The 16,167-nt window shown below is 45.9% G+C and overlaps 1 protein-coding gene across 3 annotated transcripts in view; it reads left to right on the forward strand.

The window, feature by feature from the left end:
• The first annotated feature begins 283 nt into the window (after positions 1-283).
• Positions 284-16,167, forward strand: part of LOC139268664 (L-selectin-like) — a 79,812-nt gene continuing 63,928 nt past the window's right edge. Inside the window, exon 1 of one of the 3 annotated variants that reach the window (XM_070887193.1) lies at positions 284-456. In XM_070887193.1, the coding sequence (XP_070743294.1) occupies positions 451-456 (6 nt within the window). In that variant the 5' untranslated portion in view covers positions 284-450. The remainder of the gene's footprint in view (positions 457-16,167) is intronic. The other 2 variants (XM_070887190.1, XM_070887192.1) reach the window with 2 other exon arrangements.

Below are 16,167 nucleotides of genomic sequence, written 5' to 3' on the forward strand. Positions count from 1 at the left end.
TACCAGGGAGGATAGGGACAAGTGAGATAAGATGAATTCCAATGGAGGAATCTTCAGGATGTATAAACAAGAAAGACAAATTGGCAAAGAATAGGAGACCTCTTCAGGGGTGGGCTTTCATCTACGAATTGAAACAAAGAATTCGATGTGCCATTGGGCACCTAGTTTTAAGAGGAATCTCTATAGGTTAAATGGTCTTGTCAATATTCTACCCAGGCCCACCCCTAAAAAGAGAATAAAACAAACACCATGAGAGCTTGTTCACATAGACGGTGGAGGGGAGAGCCATACAAGAGTGGGGCTGGTTGAAAGCTCTTCCGAGAGTGAACCCATGTTCACCGAAGTTAAAACTGTTGGACGTTCTAGATGAGAGGAAGAGAAGCCGTAAGCCGGAGAACAGTTTGCGCACATTAGCCATCTGTCTGATCGGACCGGTACTTGCTGCTTGTCATGATTGTATGTTATTGCTGTGTAACTAGCATGTTATAGTCCGTCTTAAACTCTGATGAAACACAATATACCCACAATATTGGTTTGCAGTCGATCCTGATTATTTGAAAGACCAGAGATAAGCTGATCTCTACAGCTCTGTGGACTGTATTGAGAGGACTCAAGGGCAGCCTGTGCTCCACAGGTCGTAGTTTGGACACCCCAGTTCTAGATCATACCAGCGATTGTCATGCAAAAGTTATTGCCAGAACCTAAGCACTTCCCAAATATTCAGTCTGGGATTTCCACAGTAAAAAAGATCAAGCTATTTCTTTTCTCCTGACTGATGGTTACGGTAAAATCACAGTCTTGGCTTCATATTAAAGAATAAGATTCTATATCTGGAAATGGCTTCTGATAACAAATTGGCAGGTTCGCACCAACATTTTCTGTTGGGATTTTCAGGAGGAAGCTCTGCCTTGATTATTCTTTGATGTGAAAGTTCAGCTAACTGGCTCTGTTTCCCTTTGTCTGCAAATTCCTAAAATAATATGATACAAATGTGAATTCCAGAATATTTATTGGTAATATGCTTCTTTTAGGTATCATTTGCAGGTAAAGGGGAAATGAGGATTATTTTCAGTTTTGGAGCAGTGCTGACTGCATACCACAATCATATCAAAATAAACTTTGGCCGGAATTTTCCAGGGTCGCCAAAAAATCTGACGCTACGGTGCCAAATCTTTAGGCCATAATTTATTGGACTACCAAGATTGATTCAATTTGTCTTTAGTGTTTTTAGTCCACTGGCAAGAAGCATCTTAAAATTGAATCAAACCAGTGTTAGAACAGGAGCTGAATGCTATTTTTGCATCAGCATTAAGTCGGCCGACATTCTAAAAGTTACATTTTTCTGTGATAGGAACATTTCTCCAGCTTCTCATTTGCCTGAGAGTATCACAGATGTCATCATCCTGTTTTCATTCCTGGAATGTGTGTATTAAAATGGAAGACCATGCCAGTTAATACTCGTGGGATGTGAACAATACATGGAACTACATCGATATATCTTTAATCTCATTCCTGTGCAGGTTCTTTCCTCATAGGAGGAAAAACTTTATTCTCGGTTCCAATGCCAGGAATTTTCTCTTTAATTGTATTGATCCTTTCAGTTAATTGGAACTGAATTGTAATAGATATTTTACTAGCCAGGAACACAAGAGTCGGAGCCGTAACTTCTGTCTGCGTAACTCTAGAGAAGGAGACACCTGACTCTGACAGTGTGAGGAACATGAACCAACACAATCGGCATGACACAAGTCCTGTAGCAATCCACATGCATGGCTGTATCTCTCTCTACAGGTGATATGAAATGTTAGCGCGAATGAATCCTGGAAGATTCACTCGTCACTCGGGTCAGTTCCAAACATCAAAAGGGTTTTATTTACACCGGCGGGGAGAAAGCCTCTGGGTAACACCAGGCACTCCTCTCTGCCAAAAGAAATTCATCGCTACTTATATGCTTTACAACAGTTTATTACAGTTACTCAGCCCATTTCGGTTGGACACAATCCAGTCATCACGAGTATAGATTACATATAGGTTTATTTGGGCCAATGGAATCACTTCATGTTCAGCTAGGGGGTTACTCATGGTCTCGTGATGTTTTCCAAGCCCCCCTTATCTACTGTCCTTGGGTTCTGTGTGCGCATAGCCTCCTTGTCGTAACACTGTTACAGGAATACCATTTTAGAAACATAAAAACATAGAAAATAGGTGCAGGAGTAGGCCATTCGGCCCTTCGAGACCACACCGCCATTCAATGAGTTCATGGCTGAACAAGGACATTTACCAGGACATCTTGTCTGGGGGCTCTGGGGGTTGTTGATTAGAGACATCTGCTGAACGTGCCTTGTGTATTCCTGTGTGAGGAAATGCAGTTATGTCAGTTAACTAGGAATGTGGTCAAGTCAGCTAGCTAAGTTTCCCTCATGCTTTGCGAAATCTCTGGCAGCCATTTTATATATACCTTGCAGGTGCCTTTGCCTTAGGAAACGCCCTTCTACAATCCCCCCTTTCGGGAAGTGACTAGTCCTAGTCTCTTTAACCAACACTATTTGTTACCTCATTTATTGTTTTACGTACCACCCGGTACTCCCTGCCTCAACATGCTGGCCAGTCACGTGGTTTCAGGAGTTCCAGTTGCTTAGATCAAATAGATATAGTTCAAATTACCCTGTCCTTCTGATAGACAGATCTCCTTGTTTACTTGAGCTCTGGTTCTGATTCCCCTTTGTCGTGCATAATGCCTGCAGGATCGACAGGCCATAACACCCCATGTTAGCGCCAAGACCAGCTGTAACCCAACCAGTATGTGTGATATTATTCGAATCCAGAGGTGGATATTTACATTCATCCCCCAGTTTCAGATCTTTCTCCACCAACTCGGGTTTTGTAACTCTTAAGTCGGTATCCTTTTCCAATATTTTAATCTTTGTCTGTAATTGGTGGTAGAGCTTGATAGACTGGCCCACTCTGAGTCTTAGTACCCTCAATACCTTGGCTAAATGTGGGATAGGGGCCTGCTCTGGCTCGTCATAATCCTACAGGTGATCGTGGAGCTAATCGATGATTTTGGTACCTCGACGTTAACCTGGATAATGCGAGCTTGTCCTATAGTAACGGGTCGTAGAGGCGTAAAGCAAAAGTTTGTCTGTGGGATCTGGCATTGTAGGCCATTGTACTGATAAAAGTGTTCCGTGGTAGAGACACAGTACTTCCCTTTGCCTCTGTAACCTGCTCTGGCAAAATGTGTGGGGGCAGGTACTATTTCTAATACATCTGTTCGATTGAACCCACACTCGTCTAATTCTCCTTGTCCCACCGGGTGAGGCCACACCGTAACGTCACCCCTCTGCTTGCATCCCGTCAGGGAGATCCCATAGAGTGTGTTGTCTCTGCGGACAGCAGAGATTGCGGTCAGATAGTAATGGAGGGAGTGTTCTCCCGTATGGTCCCGATATTCTCCAGTTGATAAAAGGGGAAACGGCCCTGAGTCTTATGTGACTATAGGGATCATCAGGACTATTCCCACTCCAGCAGCTTTGCCCATTGGGCAATTTGGGATCACTGGGTATACTCTGGTCAGTCCCTTCAAAGTGCAATTATCCAGTGACCCCTTCAGTTTGGCCAACTGAGCCAGATGTGGGCTGTCTATCCAGTCTGGCACCTCCCCCCTTTGGATCTGATCAAGGTTGTGTCGTATCTGTCCCACCATCCATAACCCATAAGCGTGACAGAGTTGTCCCTGTCTGAACTTTCTGGCATCTTCCTTCTCTCTATCGATGAGGAGATTAATTGTTTTGGCATGAGTTTCTAGTATTGAAATACCATCCAATTGTATTTCCACGCCCTCTCTTCCTAGGTTAGCTTGATCTTCCTGATTCTGCTCTGCCCATTCTAATAGTCCTTTCATCACCCCTTTAAGTTTTCCACCTTTTCGTTTACCCCTTGTATATCCAGTGAGTTTACTATGGAGGTTCAATGTGTTAAAACCGGTAGCAGTGTCATTAACTATTCCCCTCTTGGTCCTATGAACCTGCTCCTGTCCTCGGAATCTACTGGCGCCCATGGCATGGCAGCCTGCTGCATTACAACCTTACTTAATACACTATACATATTTCTTGCTTGTTCCGTACAATATTCCGGCATTCGTATGACTGAGATATTGATCAGAACAGGCACAATTTCATGCTTAAAATTATCATATAATAATTCACCTTCGTTGAACAGTATAATCCCATTTTCCAGTCCCTTAGTAGTTGTGGGACACGGCAAGTTCTCAGGCTGGGTGGAGGTTGTTCTGGAGGAGGAGGCGAAAAGCATACATACAAAGATACGGCTGCTGCCCCTACCTCCTCATAATACTCGCACACTCCCACCCCCTTTCGGTAGGTAACCGTTGGTTGGGGCTCGACAGGGGGCGCACAAATTATTCCAAAAGTACATTTATCGGACCCTCTGGCCTCCCTTCTCCCGATGCAGCTGACCCTTATATCGGTGGAACATTGCACGCATACTTTGTCCTTGCTCGAGTGTACTTGTAGCCATGCGTTAAAATAAGTTCTGTCCTTGCTCCAGTCTTTGGCTGCTGGAATGCATATTCTGTCAGTCAAATTAAACAAAACCCCATAGTTCATGTAGTTGTGTCTTTCCTGAGTGTGCTGTATCTTTCGTAGTCCGTCTGTATTATCCAGTGCTTGCGTGGGCCTTAAGGTTCCCAGTATCCTGAGTCTCCAGAGTCGAAGTAGCCGCTGCGATCCCATCTCGGTGAGTGTTTTATCTGCAAATTTTAAACAGATAGCCTGGTCGTCACCAGGTATTAGGTTCTGGTCTACTCATCTTTTATTCATGCCTGTCGAGGTCACTCTGTGAAATCGGAGGGAAGGGTGAGGTTATCCATATTCTTTATAGTCATACCATCTCTATCACTTCATGTTCCTGTCTGAGCGGCCGTCGGTTTTGCATTGAGCATGTTGTGCTCGAGCCTGCATGGTGACCCAACTAAATATTATCCAAACTCCAATCAACATCAATGGCACCACTATTCCTCTAAAAAGTCCATCTGTTGTACCTTTATGTTCTTTCAGCTGGAACCAGTGCTTCCATCGACCTCTACCTTTAATATTCATGCAAGCACACATATCTCCACTAATTAATACCTCATGTGGTCCGCTCCACCTAGGTGCGAACCCTGGTTTCTCTGCTACCTCCTTAACCATTACCTTCGCCCCCACCTCAGGGATTATAGCCGAGGCGGTTATCACACCACCTTCGTCCTCCTCCTTCTGCCTGTCCCAGACCTCCTGTCGCATACTTTTCAACTGCTCACCCAATTCCCTCACATACTTTCTGATTCTGTCTCGTAAGTCGGCTCCTCCTGTCACTATTCCTTCTGGTAACCTCATTGCCTCACTCAAGGCAGTTTTAAGGGTCCGATTCATTCTCTCTACCATCTCTGAATTCACAGTTGATATGGGATGTGAAACTTCTGCTTAATGCCGAATATTCTACAAGTTTCTTTCATCACTTGACCCATGAAATGAGTCCCTTGATCCGAGTCAATCATGTGGTAATAGGACTGCCTCCCATTTAGCATTTCCACCAGTGTGTGTTTTGTGTGCAGTATTATTTCTCCTGTCATTATGACAGGCTCGCTAATTTTGACTGCCCAAGTGGCACAATCCAGTGCGGCCACGCACCTGGACAGACCGGCAACCACTGGTGATTGCTGTGTCGAGTAGTAAGCTACGGGTCTCATCCTATTCCCATGCATTTGTGTCACCACGGCTCCATAGAAGCCTCCCTGGTTCTCACAATATACATGGAACGGGAGATCCATGTTCGGGAGTCCCAGCCCTGGAGCTGACATTAGGGCTTCCTTCAGATTACCGTATGCTGTTTCTTGTTCGGGGCCCCACTCTATAGTTTCTAAGGATGATCTTCCCCCTTTCACTAGCCGCTGTATTGGTTCTGCAATTGCCGCGGTTAGATACAAAATTCCTGCGATAGTTAAAGAGCCCCAGTACATTACACACCCCTCGGACTGTTTTTGGTTGGGGCATAATCCTAATGGCCTCCTTCCTGTCATTGGACATGGTCTTAGTTCCTTGGGATATTTCGTGTACTAGATACTGTACCATGGTTTGTCCGATTTGTGCCTTTTTGGGATTTACTTTAAATCTTGCTTTCTGTTATCTCAAATGTCTTTTCCAAAACTAGAACCGAGTCCAGCAAGTAGGCTTTGAAAGCTGCTTTCCGTTATCTCAAATGTTCCAGTTTCAAGGCCATTACATTGTCCTTTGTTCTAAACTGCTAAAGCCTGCCGTTTTAACATCCTAATTTTTCTAAAGTCTCTTTTACACTTTTGCAGATAGCTCCCCATTTGCCCAAGAGTTTGACCTGATCCCTGAAGGGATTTCTAGATTGTTTCCAAACCTTTTAGTTTTATTTCTTTTTTTTTAAAAGATCAGATTTAACTTTTTATTTTAAATATATTGCCTTTTCTTAACCAGTGGTACTTGAAACCTTCACAACAAAATTAGCTCTTCACTTTTCCCATCCTAATTTCTGCTCCCCTTTTGTAGTATTTGTATTTATTGTTGAATTACAAAATGTCAAATATGGTAATACTGTTTTTTTTAATATCGGACTTCTCATTTATGCTTAGTGATTCACAGATCACAGAATGCAAAGTACTTGTTTAATAATTATGTGCCTAACTTCTGTTTTAGAAGCTGAACATCAAAAACTCTAATCTTTTGCTCTGAAACTTAAATTTTGTCATACAGTATCTCATAAATTACATCTTTTTAAGCTTCAGCTTCTGACGCAGTAAGTGTACTTGTATTAAAAAGGCTTCCAAACCCAAGATTTTCTAATACAACCAAAATCTTTTATTTAAACTCTTTTTACTGAGCTAGAAGCTTTCGCATCAAGGTTTTACACAAAGGAAAATGAGAGCGTACTTCCCCAGCCCGCAGCCTCGAGAGACCCACGCAGGCTTTTTTTTTAAAAGGCATTTTTTTTTAAAAAACCAACGGGACCACGCATTTTTTATCTTTTGCTCAACAAACCTATCCTTTGTGCATTTCCTAGCTCCGTAACTTATCATCCAAATAAATCCGTACCTGCGATTCTAACTTAAAATGTAATTCAATTCTAGGTTCACATTTTCTTAAAACTTCCACATACAGGACAACACTACAAAGGATTAAAAAAAAACTTTCACTCTGTCTGAAAAAGTGGGTGGAGCTAAGACAAACAGACAGCTTCACCATTTTTTCAAAGAGGCTTTCAGACACATGAAAAATTCATCAATTCCTACCTCAAATATTCCGCAGTCAAAATCATACAAGCACTCTCATTCAAAGACAAATATTCACAAAAGTCTCTCTTCATTCAACAAAGCTTATTGTTTGGCCGGCTCTATTTTTGGATCCATACATCACTCAAGATAGTCACTATCAGGTTTTTTATGGCATTACGTAATTACACAAGTTACAATTAATACATGATGATTGATTAATACATGATTGATTTACTTTCTCTGTTAATTTTACATGGGCTCGAAGAATCAGAACCCAGGCCTTTTCTTCCTTATCTTTCTTTTCCTTCTTCCACCACTCCCGCTGGTCAGCCGGCGGGTCGTGGGATTTCCAGCCTGATTTAATCATCCTTTCTATTACTTTCTTCTGTTTCTCCGCCAGGTGGCGGGTAAGGGACCCGTCTGGCCCCACTCGAGTTTTGTCTGTTCATTGGCTATTCCTGGGTAGGATTAGAACCATTAGGAATCTACTCTCAGAGGTCCGCTTTCTGTCTAGCGCTACTTGTAGTAGACCATCTCCTGGCTAGCTGTCGGGTCACAAGTTTGTCACGATGTCTTTCTTACACCAGGCTTATGATACAATTCTTAAATACTTTAAGCAATTCCCGATAGCGCTCTACGTCTCCTTAATGAACTACCTACCACTGTTTTGCCTGTTGGTCCGACCCTGTTCACAGGTTTGATATTCATCGGTCGCTGGGCACCACCCGGCCCCGGGATATGTTTAAATTAAATACTCACCCGGTGTTTCCAAGGGTATCAAGCGATCTCCGAAATATCCTGCTGACTACGCCACTGTTAGCGCGAATGAATCCTGGAAAAATCACTCATCACTCGGGTCAGTTCCAAACGTCAAAACGGTTTTATTTACGCCGGCGGGGAGAAAGCCTTTGGGTAACACCAGGCACTCCTCTCTGCCGAACAAAGAAATTCATCGATACTTATATGTTTTACAGCAGTTTACTACAGTTACTCAGCCCACTTCGGCTGGACACAATCCAATCATAACGAGTATAGATTACATATAGATTTATTTGGGCCTTATCTACTGTCCTTGGGTTCTGTGTGCGCATAGCCTCCTTATCTTAACACTGTTACAAGATTTGTTTAGCATTTTACCAGGACATCTTGTCTGGGGGTCTGGAGGTTGTTGATTAGAGATATCTGCTGAACGTGCCTTTTTGTGTGTTCCTGTGTGAGGAAATGCAATTATGTCAATTAACTAGGAATGTGGTCAAGTCGGCTAGCTAAGTTCTGCTTTGCGGAATCTCTGGCAGCCATTTTATATGTACCTTGCAGGTGCCTTTGTCTTAGGAAACGCCCTTCAACATAAAAGTATATTCATTGAACAGCCAAATAATCCTATATTTTACAAAAATAAATTATAAGAACATATTGCTGCCAATTGTCTTATGGTTTGTCCTTTGGGAACGTTTATTCTCGGGGTGCTAAGCACAGGATATAAGGGTGAAGTTCCGTTACACCAAGTTTGACGTCCTTTAAGTTGTCCCAGGATTTTCAATGCTTCCCCAAAGTGATGGACCTAGGCCTGCGCCTACAATAAGCATGGCCAAGGACAGGCATGGCCTTGCCTCAGTTTCCTCCATCTTTGCCCGAAGGGTCCCTAAACGGAGGTGCGTGCGAGGAAGCTGGAGTTAGGCCTTGCACCTGGGCCTTCTCATATCGGAGGATCCAAGGGACCAAGCAGTAAGCCAAGGGTGCCCTGAGAAGGCCAGAGCAACAATCTTTTACAGCCATCCAAATGTTTGGCCTGAAGGCCTTCTTGTCATAAAATAACTTTACATTCCACTAATCTACAAATAAAGGAAGGCAATTATGTCCCTGAGGAAGTAGCTAGGCGAGAAGTCCCATTCCCCTGCCCACACCCAGATGGGCACATGGTTGCCTCCAGATATATTTGTGAATTTGCGGTTCTCCCCACAGATACAAAAAAGCTTTTTTTAGAATATAAAAATATATTTTTATGTATATAAAATATCATTATCTTTCCTCATTTAAGACGCTACTTACTACCTCTTTAACCAAGCTTTTGGTCATCTACCTTAATTTCTTCTTTTGCGGCTCAATGTCAAATGTATCTGTTTTGTCTTGTAGCACTGCTGTGAAGCACCTTGGGACATTTTACTACGTTAAAAGCACTATATAAATAAAAATTATTATTTTATTATTTTAATGTACAGAACTTAAATAATCTTTTAAAACGCGTATCTTAAAGTCAACATAAAAATAAAGTACAGAATTGTTACTGTTTGAGGCTCTGCTTCTAACAGTATTAAACCATTTATTTTGAATGACTAACACCTGCACTAAAATATTGAAGAGAGAATTTGATATGATTACATTAAGTATTCATACAATAACTTCACAATTTTGAGCTTTTGGCACCACTTTATATTAGATAACCTTCCAGTACGTAGGGAGGGAGCTTAACATGCATTTCCAGAAAGGTTTGGTAAGTGATTCTCCACATTTTCTTTGTATTTTTTAAGTAATATTTAACATTTCCGGCACTTAATGTTGTTTTAATTTAAAGCGATAGAGCTGGAAATAAATCCAGGCCACAGTTAAAAGGTTACAGATTTGGAGCCATTACTCATTATATTTATTTTTCACAATCTTTTCAGGAGTGGGAGTCTGTTATCTTTTTTTTATTAGTTCCTGGGATGTGGGCATCGCTGGCAAGGCCAGCATTTATTGCCCATCCTAATTACCCTTTAGAAGATGCTGGTGAGCCGCCTTCTTGAATCACTGCAGTCCATGTGGTGAAGATACTCCCACAATGCTGTTCGGGAGGGAGATCCAGGATTTTGACTGAGCGACGATGAAGGAATGTCGATATACTTCCAAGTCAGGATGGTCTGTAACTTGGAGGGGAACTTTTAGGTGATAGTGTTCCCATGTGCCTGCTGCTCTTGTTCTTCTAGGTGGTAGAGGTCACGGGTTTGGGAGGTGCTGCCGAATAATCCTTGGAGAGTTACTGCAGTGCATCTTGTAGATGGTATACACTGCAGCCATGGTACGCCGGTGGTGGAAGGAGTTTATGTTTAAGGTAGTGGATGGGGTGCCAATCAAGCGGGCTGCTTTGTTCTGGATGGTATTGAATTTCTTAAGTGTTGTTGGAGCTGCACTCATCCAGGCAAGTGGAGAGTATTCCATCACACACCTGACTTATGACTTAGGCTTTGGGGAGACAGGGGGTGAGACCACAGAATACCCGGCCTCTGACCTGCTCTTGTTGCCACAGTATTTATGTGGCTGGCCCAGTTAAGTTTCTGGTCAATGGTGACCCCCAGGATGTTGATGGTAGGGGATTCGGCAATAGTAATGCTGTTGAATGTTAAGGGATGGTGGTTAGGCTCTTACTTGTTGGAGATAATCATTGCCTGGCACTAGTGTGGTACAAATGTTACTTGCCACATATCAGCCGAAACCTGAATGTCATCCAGGTCTTGCTGCATGCAGGCATGGACTACTCCATTATCTGAGGAGTTGCAAATGAAACTGAGCACTGCAATCATCAGCGAACATCCCCACTTCTGACCGTATGATGGAGAGAAGGTCATTGATGAAGCAGCTGAAGATGGTTGGGCCTAGGACACTGCCCTGAGGAACTCCTGTAGTGATGTCCTGGGGCTGTGATGATTGATCGCCAACAACCACAGCCATCTTCTTTTGTAGTAGGTATGACTCCAGCCAGTGGAGAGTTTTCCCCCTGATTCCCATTGACTTCAGTTTTACTTGGGCTTCTTGATGCCACACTCGGTCAAATGCTGCCTTGATGTCAAGGGCAGTCACTCTCACCTCACCTCTGGAATTCAGCTCTTTTGTCTATGTCTGGACCAAGGCTGTAATGCGATCTGGAGCCGAGTGGTCCTGGCGAAACCCAAACTAAGCATTGGTGAGCAGGTTATTGGTACCGCTTGATAGCACTACCAATAGTGTTATCAAGCAGTACACCTTCCATCACTTTGCTGATGATTGAGAGTACACTAATGGGGCGGTAATTGGATGGATTGGATTTATACTGATTTTTATGAACAGGACATTCCTGGGCAGTTTTCTACATTCTCGGTTGGATGCCAGTGTTGTAGCTGTACTGGAACAGCTTGGCTAGAGGCGCAGCTAGTTTTGGTGCATAAGTCTTCAGCACGAGAGCCGGGATGTTGTCGGGGCCCATAGCCTTTGCTGTATCCAGTGCGCTCAGCCTTTTCTTGATATCATGTGGAGTGAATTGAATTGGCTGAAGACTGGCTTCTGTGGTAGTGGGGATCGCAGGAGGAGGCCAATATGGATCATCCACTTGGCACTTCTGGCTGAAGATGGTTACAAATACTTCAGCCTTGTACTTTGCACTCATGTGCTGGGCTCCGCCATCATTGAACATGGGGATATTCATGGAGCCTCCTCCCCCCGTTAGTTGTTTAATCGTCCATCACCATTCATGACTGGATGTGGCAGAACTGCAGAGTTTTAATCTGATCCGTTGGTTGTGGGATCGCTTAGCCCTGTCTATAGTATACTGCTTCTGCTGGTTATCATGCATGTAGTTCTGTGCTGCAGTTCCCCCCAGTTTGGCACCTCATTTTTAGGTACACCTGGTGCTGCTCCTGGCATGCTCTTCTACACTCCTTATTGAATCAGGGTTGGTCCCCTGGCTTGATAATAATGGTAGATTGAGGAATATGCCAGACCATGAGGTTACAGATTGTGGGAGAATACAGTTCTTCTACTGCTGATGGCCCACAGCGCCTTGGATGCCCAGTTTTGAGCTGCGAGATCTGTTCTCAATCTTATCCCATTTAACACGGTGATAGTGCCACACAACACAATGGAAGGTATCCTCAGTGTAAAGATGGGTCTTCGTCTCCACAATGACTGTGCGGAGATCACTGCTACCAATGGTGTCATGGACAGATGCATCCGCAACAGGTAGTTGGTGTGGCCGAGATCAAGTCGGTTTTTTCTTCGTGTTGGTTCTCTCACCACCTGCCGCAAACCCAGTCTGGCAGCTATGTCCATCAGCATTCAGCCAGCTTGGTCAGTAGTGGTGCTGCCGAGCCACTCTTGGGGATGGACATTGAAGTCCCCCATCCAGAGTACATTCTGTGCCTTTGCTACTCCCTGTGTTTTTTCCTAGTAGTGTTCAACATGGAGGAGTACTGATTCATCAGCTGAGAGAGGGCGGGAAGTAGCAATCAGCAGGAGGTTTCCTTGACCTGAAGCCATGAAATGTCATGGAGTCCGGAGTCAATGTTGAGGACTCCCAGGGCCACTCCCTCCCGACCAGTGGGACAGGACATACCCAGGGATGATGATGGAGGAGTCTGGGACATTGGCTGAAAGGTATTATTCTGTGAGTATGACTATGTCAGGCTGTTGCTTGACTAGTCTGTGGAACAGCTCTCCCAATTGTGACATAAGTCCCTAGATGTTAGTGAGGAGGACTTTGCAGGGGTCGACTGAGCTACGTGTGCCATTGTCATGTCCGAAGTCGGTGTGGCGGTCAATGGTTCTCGGTTTTATTCTTATTGTTATTGTCTTCTGTAGCGATTTGTTACAAGTTAGAGACTTGCTAGGCCATTTCAGAGAACAGTTAAGAATCAACAATATTGCAGTGGGTCTGGAGTCACATATAGATTAGACCAGGTAAGGACGGCAGATTTCCTTCCTTGAAGGACATTAGTGAACCAAATGGGTTTTTACAACAATCCAATAGTTTCATGATTACTGATACTAGCTTTTTATTCCAGATTTTATTTAATTAACTGAATTTAAATTCCTCAGCTGCTGTGGTGAGATTTGAACTCACAACTCTGATTACTAGTCCAGTAGTATAACCACTAGGCTACCAATCCCCACTCAGTCCTCACTGCGTAGTCCATTAAGGCTATAAATGTGTGTACAGACACCCTTGGGACCTGACCAGTGCCAGACCAGAAAATTTTCCGAACCATGGGAGGTCAACTGCTGACACCACTGCTGACAACGACCCGGACGTGTTCTGCGCATGTGCTGCGCAGAAGCCGACTACACAGCATTTAGTCGTCTAGAAGTCGAGAGAAGCGGCAGGGAGGGGAGGGAAGGGAAGTGGTGGGGAGGGGAGGGAAGCGGCAGGAAGGGGAGGGAAGCGGAGGGGAGGGGAGGGAAGCGGCGGGGAGGGGAGGGGAGGGAAGCGGCGGGGAGGGGAGGGAAGCGGAGGGGAGGGAAGCGGCGGGGAGGGGAGGGGAGGGAAACGGTGGGGAGGGGAGGGGAGAGAAGCGACGGGGAGGGGAGGGAAGCGGCAGGGAGGGAAGGGGAGGGAAGCGGAGGGAAGGGAAGTGACGGGGAGGGGAGGGAAGCAACGGGGAGGGGAGGGAAGCGGCGGGGTGGGGGGGGAGGGGAGGGAAGCGGAGGGGGGGGAAGCGGCGGGGAGGGGAGCGGAGGGGAGGGAAGCGGAGGGAAGGGGAGGGAAGCGGAGGGGAGGGGAGGGAAGGGAAGCGACGGGGAGGGGAGGGGAGGGGAGGGAAGCAACGGGGAGGGGAGGGAAGTGGAGGGGAGGGAAGTGGCGGGGAGGGGAGGGGAGGGAAGCGGTGGGGAGGGGAGGGGAGGGAAGCGGAGGGGAGGGAAGCGGCGGGGAGGGGAGGGGAGCGGAGGGGAGGGAAGGGGAGGGAAGCGGAGGGGAGGGAAGCGGAGGGGAGGGGAGGGAAGTGGCAGGGAGGGGAGGGAAGCGACGGGGAGGGAAGCGGCGGGGAGGGAAGCGGAGGGAAGGGAAGCGGCGGGGAGCGGAAGGGAGGGAAGGGGAGAGAAGCGGAGGGGAGGGGAGGGAAGCGGCGGGGAGGGGAGGGAAGCGACGGGGAGGGGAGGGAAGCGGCGGGGAGGGGAGGGAAGCGGCGGGGAGGGGAGGGAAGCGGCGGGGTGGGGGGGGAGGGGAGGGAAGCGGAGGGGAGGGGAGCGGCGGGGTGGGGAGGGGAGGGGAGGGATGCGGCGGGGAGGGGAGGGAAGCGGCGGGGTGGGGGGGGAGGGGAGGGAAGCGGAGGGGAGGGAAGCGGCGGGGTGGGGAGGGGAGGGGAGGGAAGCGGCAGGGAGGGGAGGGAAGCGGCGGGGTGGGGAGGGGAGGGAAACGGCGCGGTGGGGAAAGAGAGCTGAGCCGCGAGCCTCCCGCTGAGCTGCAGCGGCACTGAGCAGCAGGGAGAGAGAGAGAGCCTGGGGCCAGGCCCAGCTTTGGTTCCTCAGTCAGCTGCCTGCCCTTCTCTTCCCTTTCCTTGCCCAGCCCACTTACCTCAACGAACAGCGCGGGACGCCATCCATGCCAGGACTGATGCCGGACCAGGGATGTTTACGGACTAAAGAGTCCCGGACTGGAGAAGTGTAACTGTACTAATAAAAATTCACTACTTTATTGGCATTTAGTGCTTCAGTGGATTGTCATATTGTTATATCATTAGAGATGCCACTTCTTAGGAATTTGGGAATGCCATTTATTGCACAACGTGTTTACAAATCAAACAGTTTAATCACTTGTACTTTCCCAGTCATGCAATGACAGTGTTTTGATACTGATAAGATCTGATCCACATTATTCTTTGTAAGACTGTGAAATGACCTGTGAGTAATACAGGAAATTCAGCTTGTTTATTTTAACTAACTGGTGTTAGGCTGAATAACAGATTTGGAAAATCTAAAATGAGTCAAGTAAATATCGTAAGAACATCGATAACTGAAGAGGAAGGTATTGAACAATTTACAAATAAATCTACCTCCTTCCCAAAATAAAAGTAAAATGCTGAATAATTAGAGGCAGCATTGTCATTCAAAAATGTTTGGCCAACCTTTTCTCATTGGTTTGCTAATCATAACAAAATGCATCATTGCTGTGGAAAAAAGGTTATCATCACAATGAAAACAATGCTCGACTTCACTGAATCCACGGAGATAAAGACAGATTCATTTTTAATGAATAACATTTGGAACACTGTGACAGAGCCAAGAGTCAATCGTGTTTCAGATAATGAGGATCACATTGCTATTTGTAGGACCTTGCTGCACACAAAGTGGCACCGTATTTCTCGACATTACAACAATGACTGCACTTCGAAGGTACTTCATTGGCAGCCTTATACAAATTATTTTGTTGGGCTCCCACTGGTGTTTCCACTTGCAACAGGTAGCTTGCCACAATGGCGGGGTGGAAGAGGAGAGAAATCAGAAAGTTACTGTTGCTGTATAACCTCTGGCATCACATCAGCCACCGCATGTGTGCAGCACACCAGATATGTGCAGCTTCTTCTCGTCCCAATTTTAACTGGGAGCAGGAGAGGGCCCAGGCGAGCACCACACCCAACCCCTCCCTATCCTCGGTAGCAAGAGGACTGCGATGGAATCAGAATGCTGGCCTGCATGAGTCGCCAGGCGGGGCCCAAGGATCAGTTCCTAGCACTTGGGTGAGTTGCAGGAAGGGAGTTTCAGTCCTGCTCCTCCTGGCTCCACAAGGAAAGTAAAAAAACGCACTTCTTTAGGCCCCTTCTGGCACAGGCTCCTCTTTCCGCTGTCTTCACCCGACGGGAAAGCCACAATAGCTTCCATACTCAGGCCACCAGTTAAAATAGTTCTGATGAAGGGTCATCGACCCAAAACGTTAACTCTGCTTCTTCCCCATAGATACTGCCTGACCTGCTGAGATTTCCAGCATTTTTTGTTCCAGCATCCGCAGTATTTTGCTTTTGTTTTGGGTTGAAATAGTAGTTGGGCCCTGATGATGGAGGCCTGATATGTATACTGATATGTATTCAGGCGGGTTTTCCTGTCACCTGCTCGGAAGGGCAGGTTAAAATTAAAGACTGCGACAAAAGAGC

This window comes from Pristiophorus japonicus, chromosome 8 (genome assembly GCF_044704955.1).
Source record: "Pristiophorus japonicus isolate sPriJap1 chromosome 8, sPriJap1.hap1, whole genome shotgun sequence".
Classification (NCBI taxonomy): Eukaryota; Metazoa; Chordata; class Chondrichthyes; family Pristiophoridae; genus Pristiophorus; species Pristiophorus japonicus.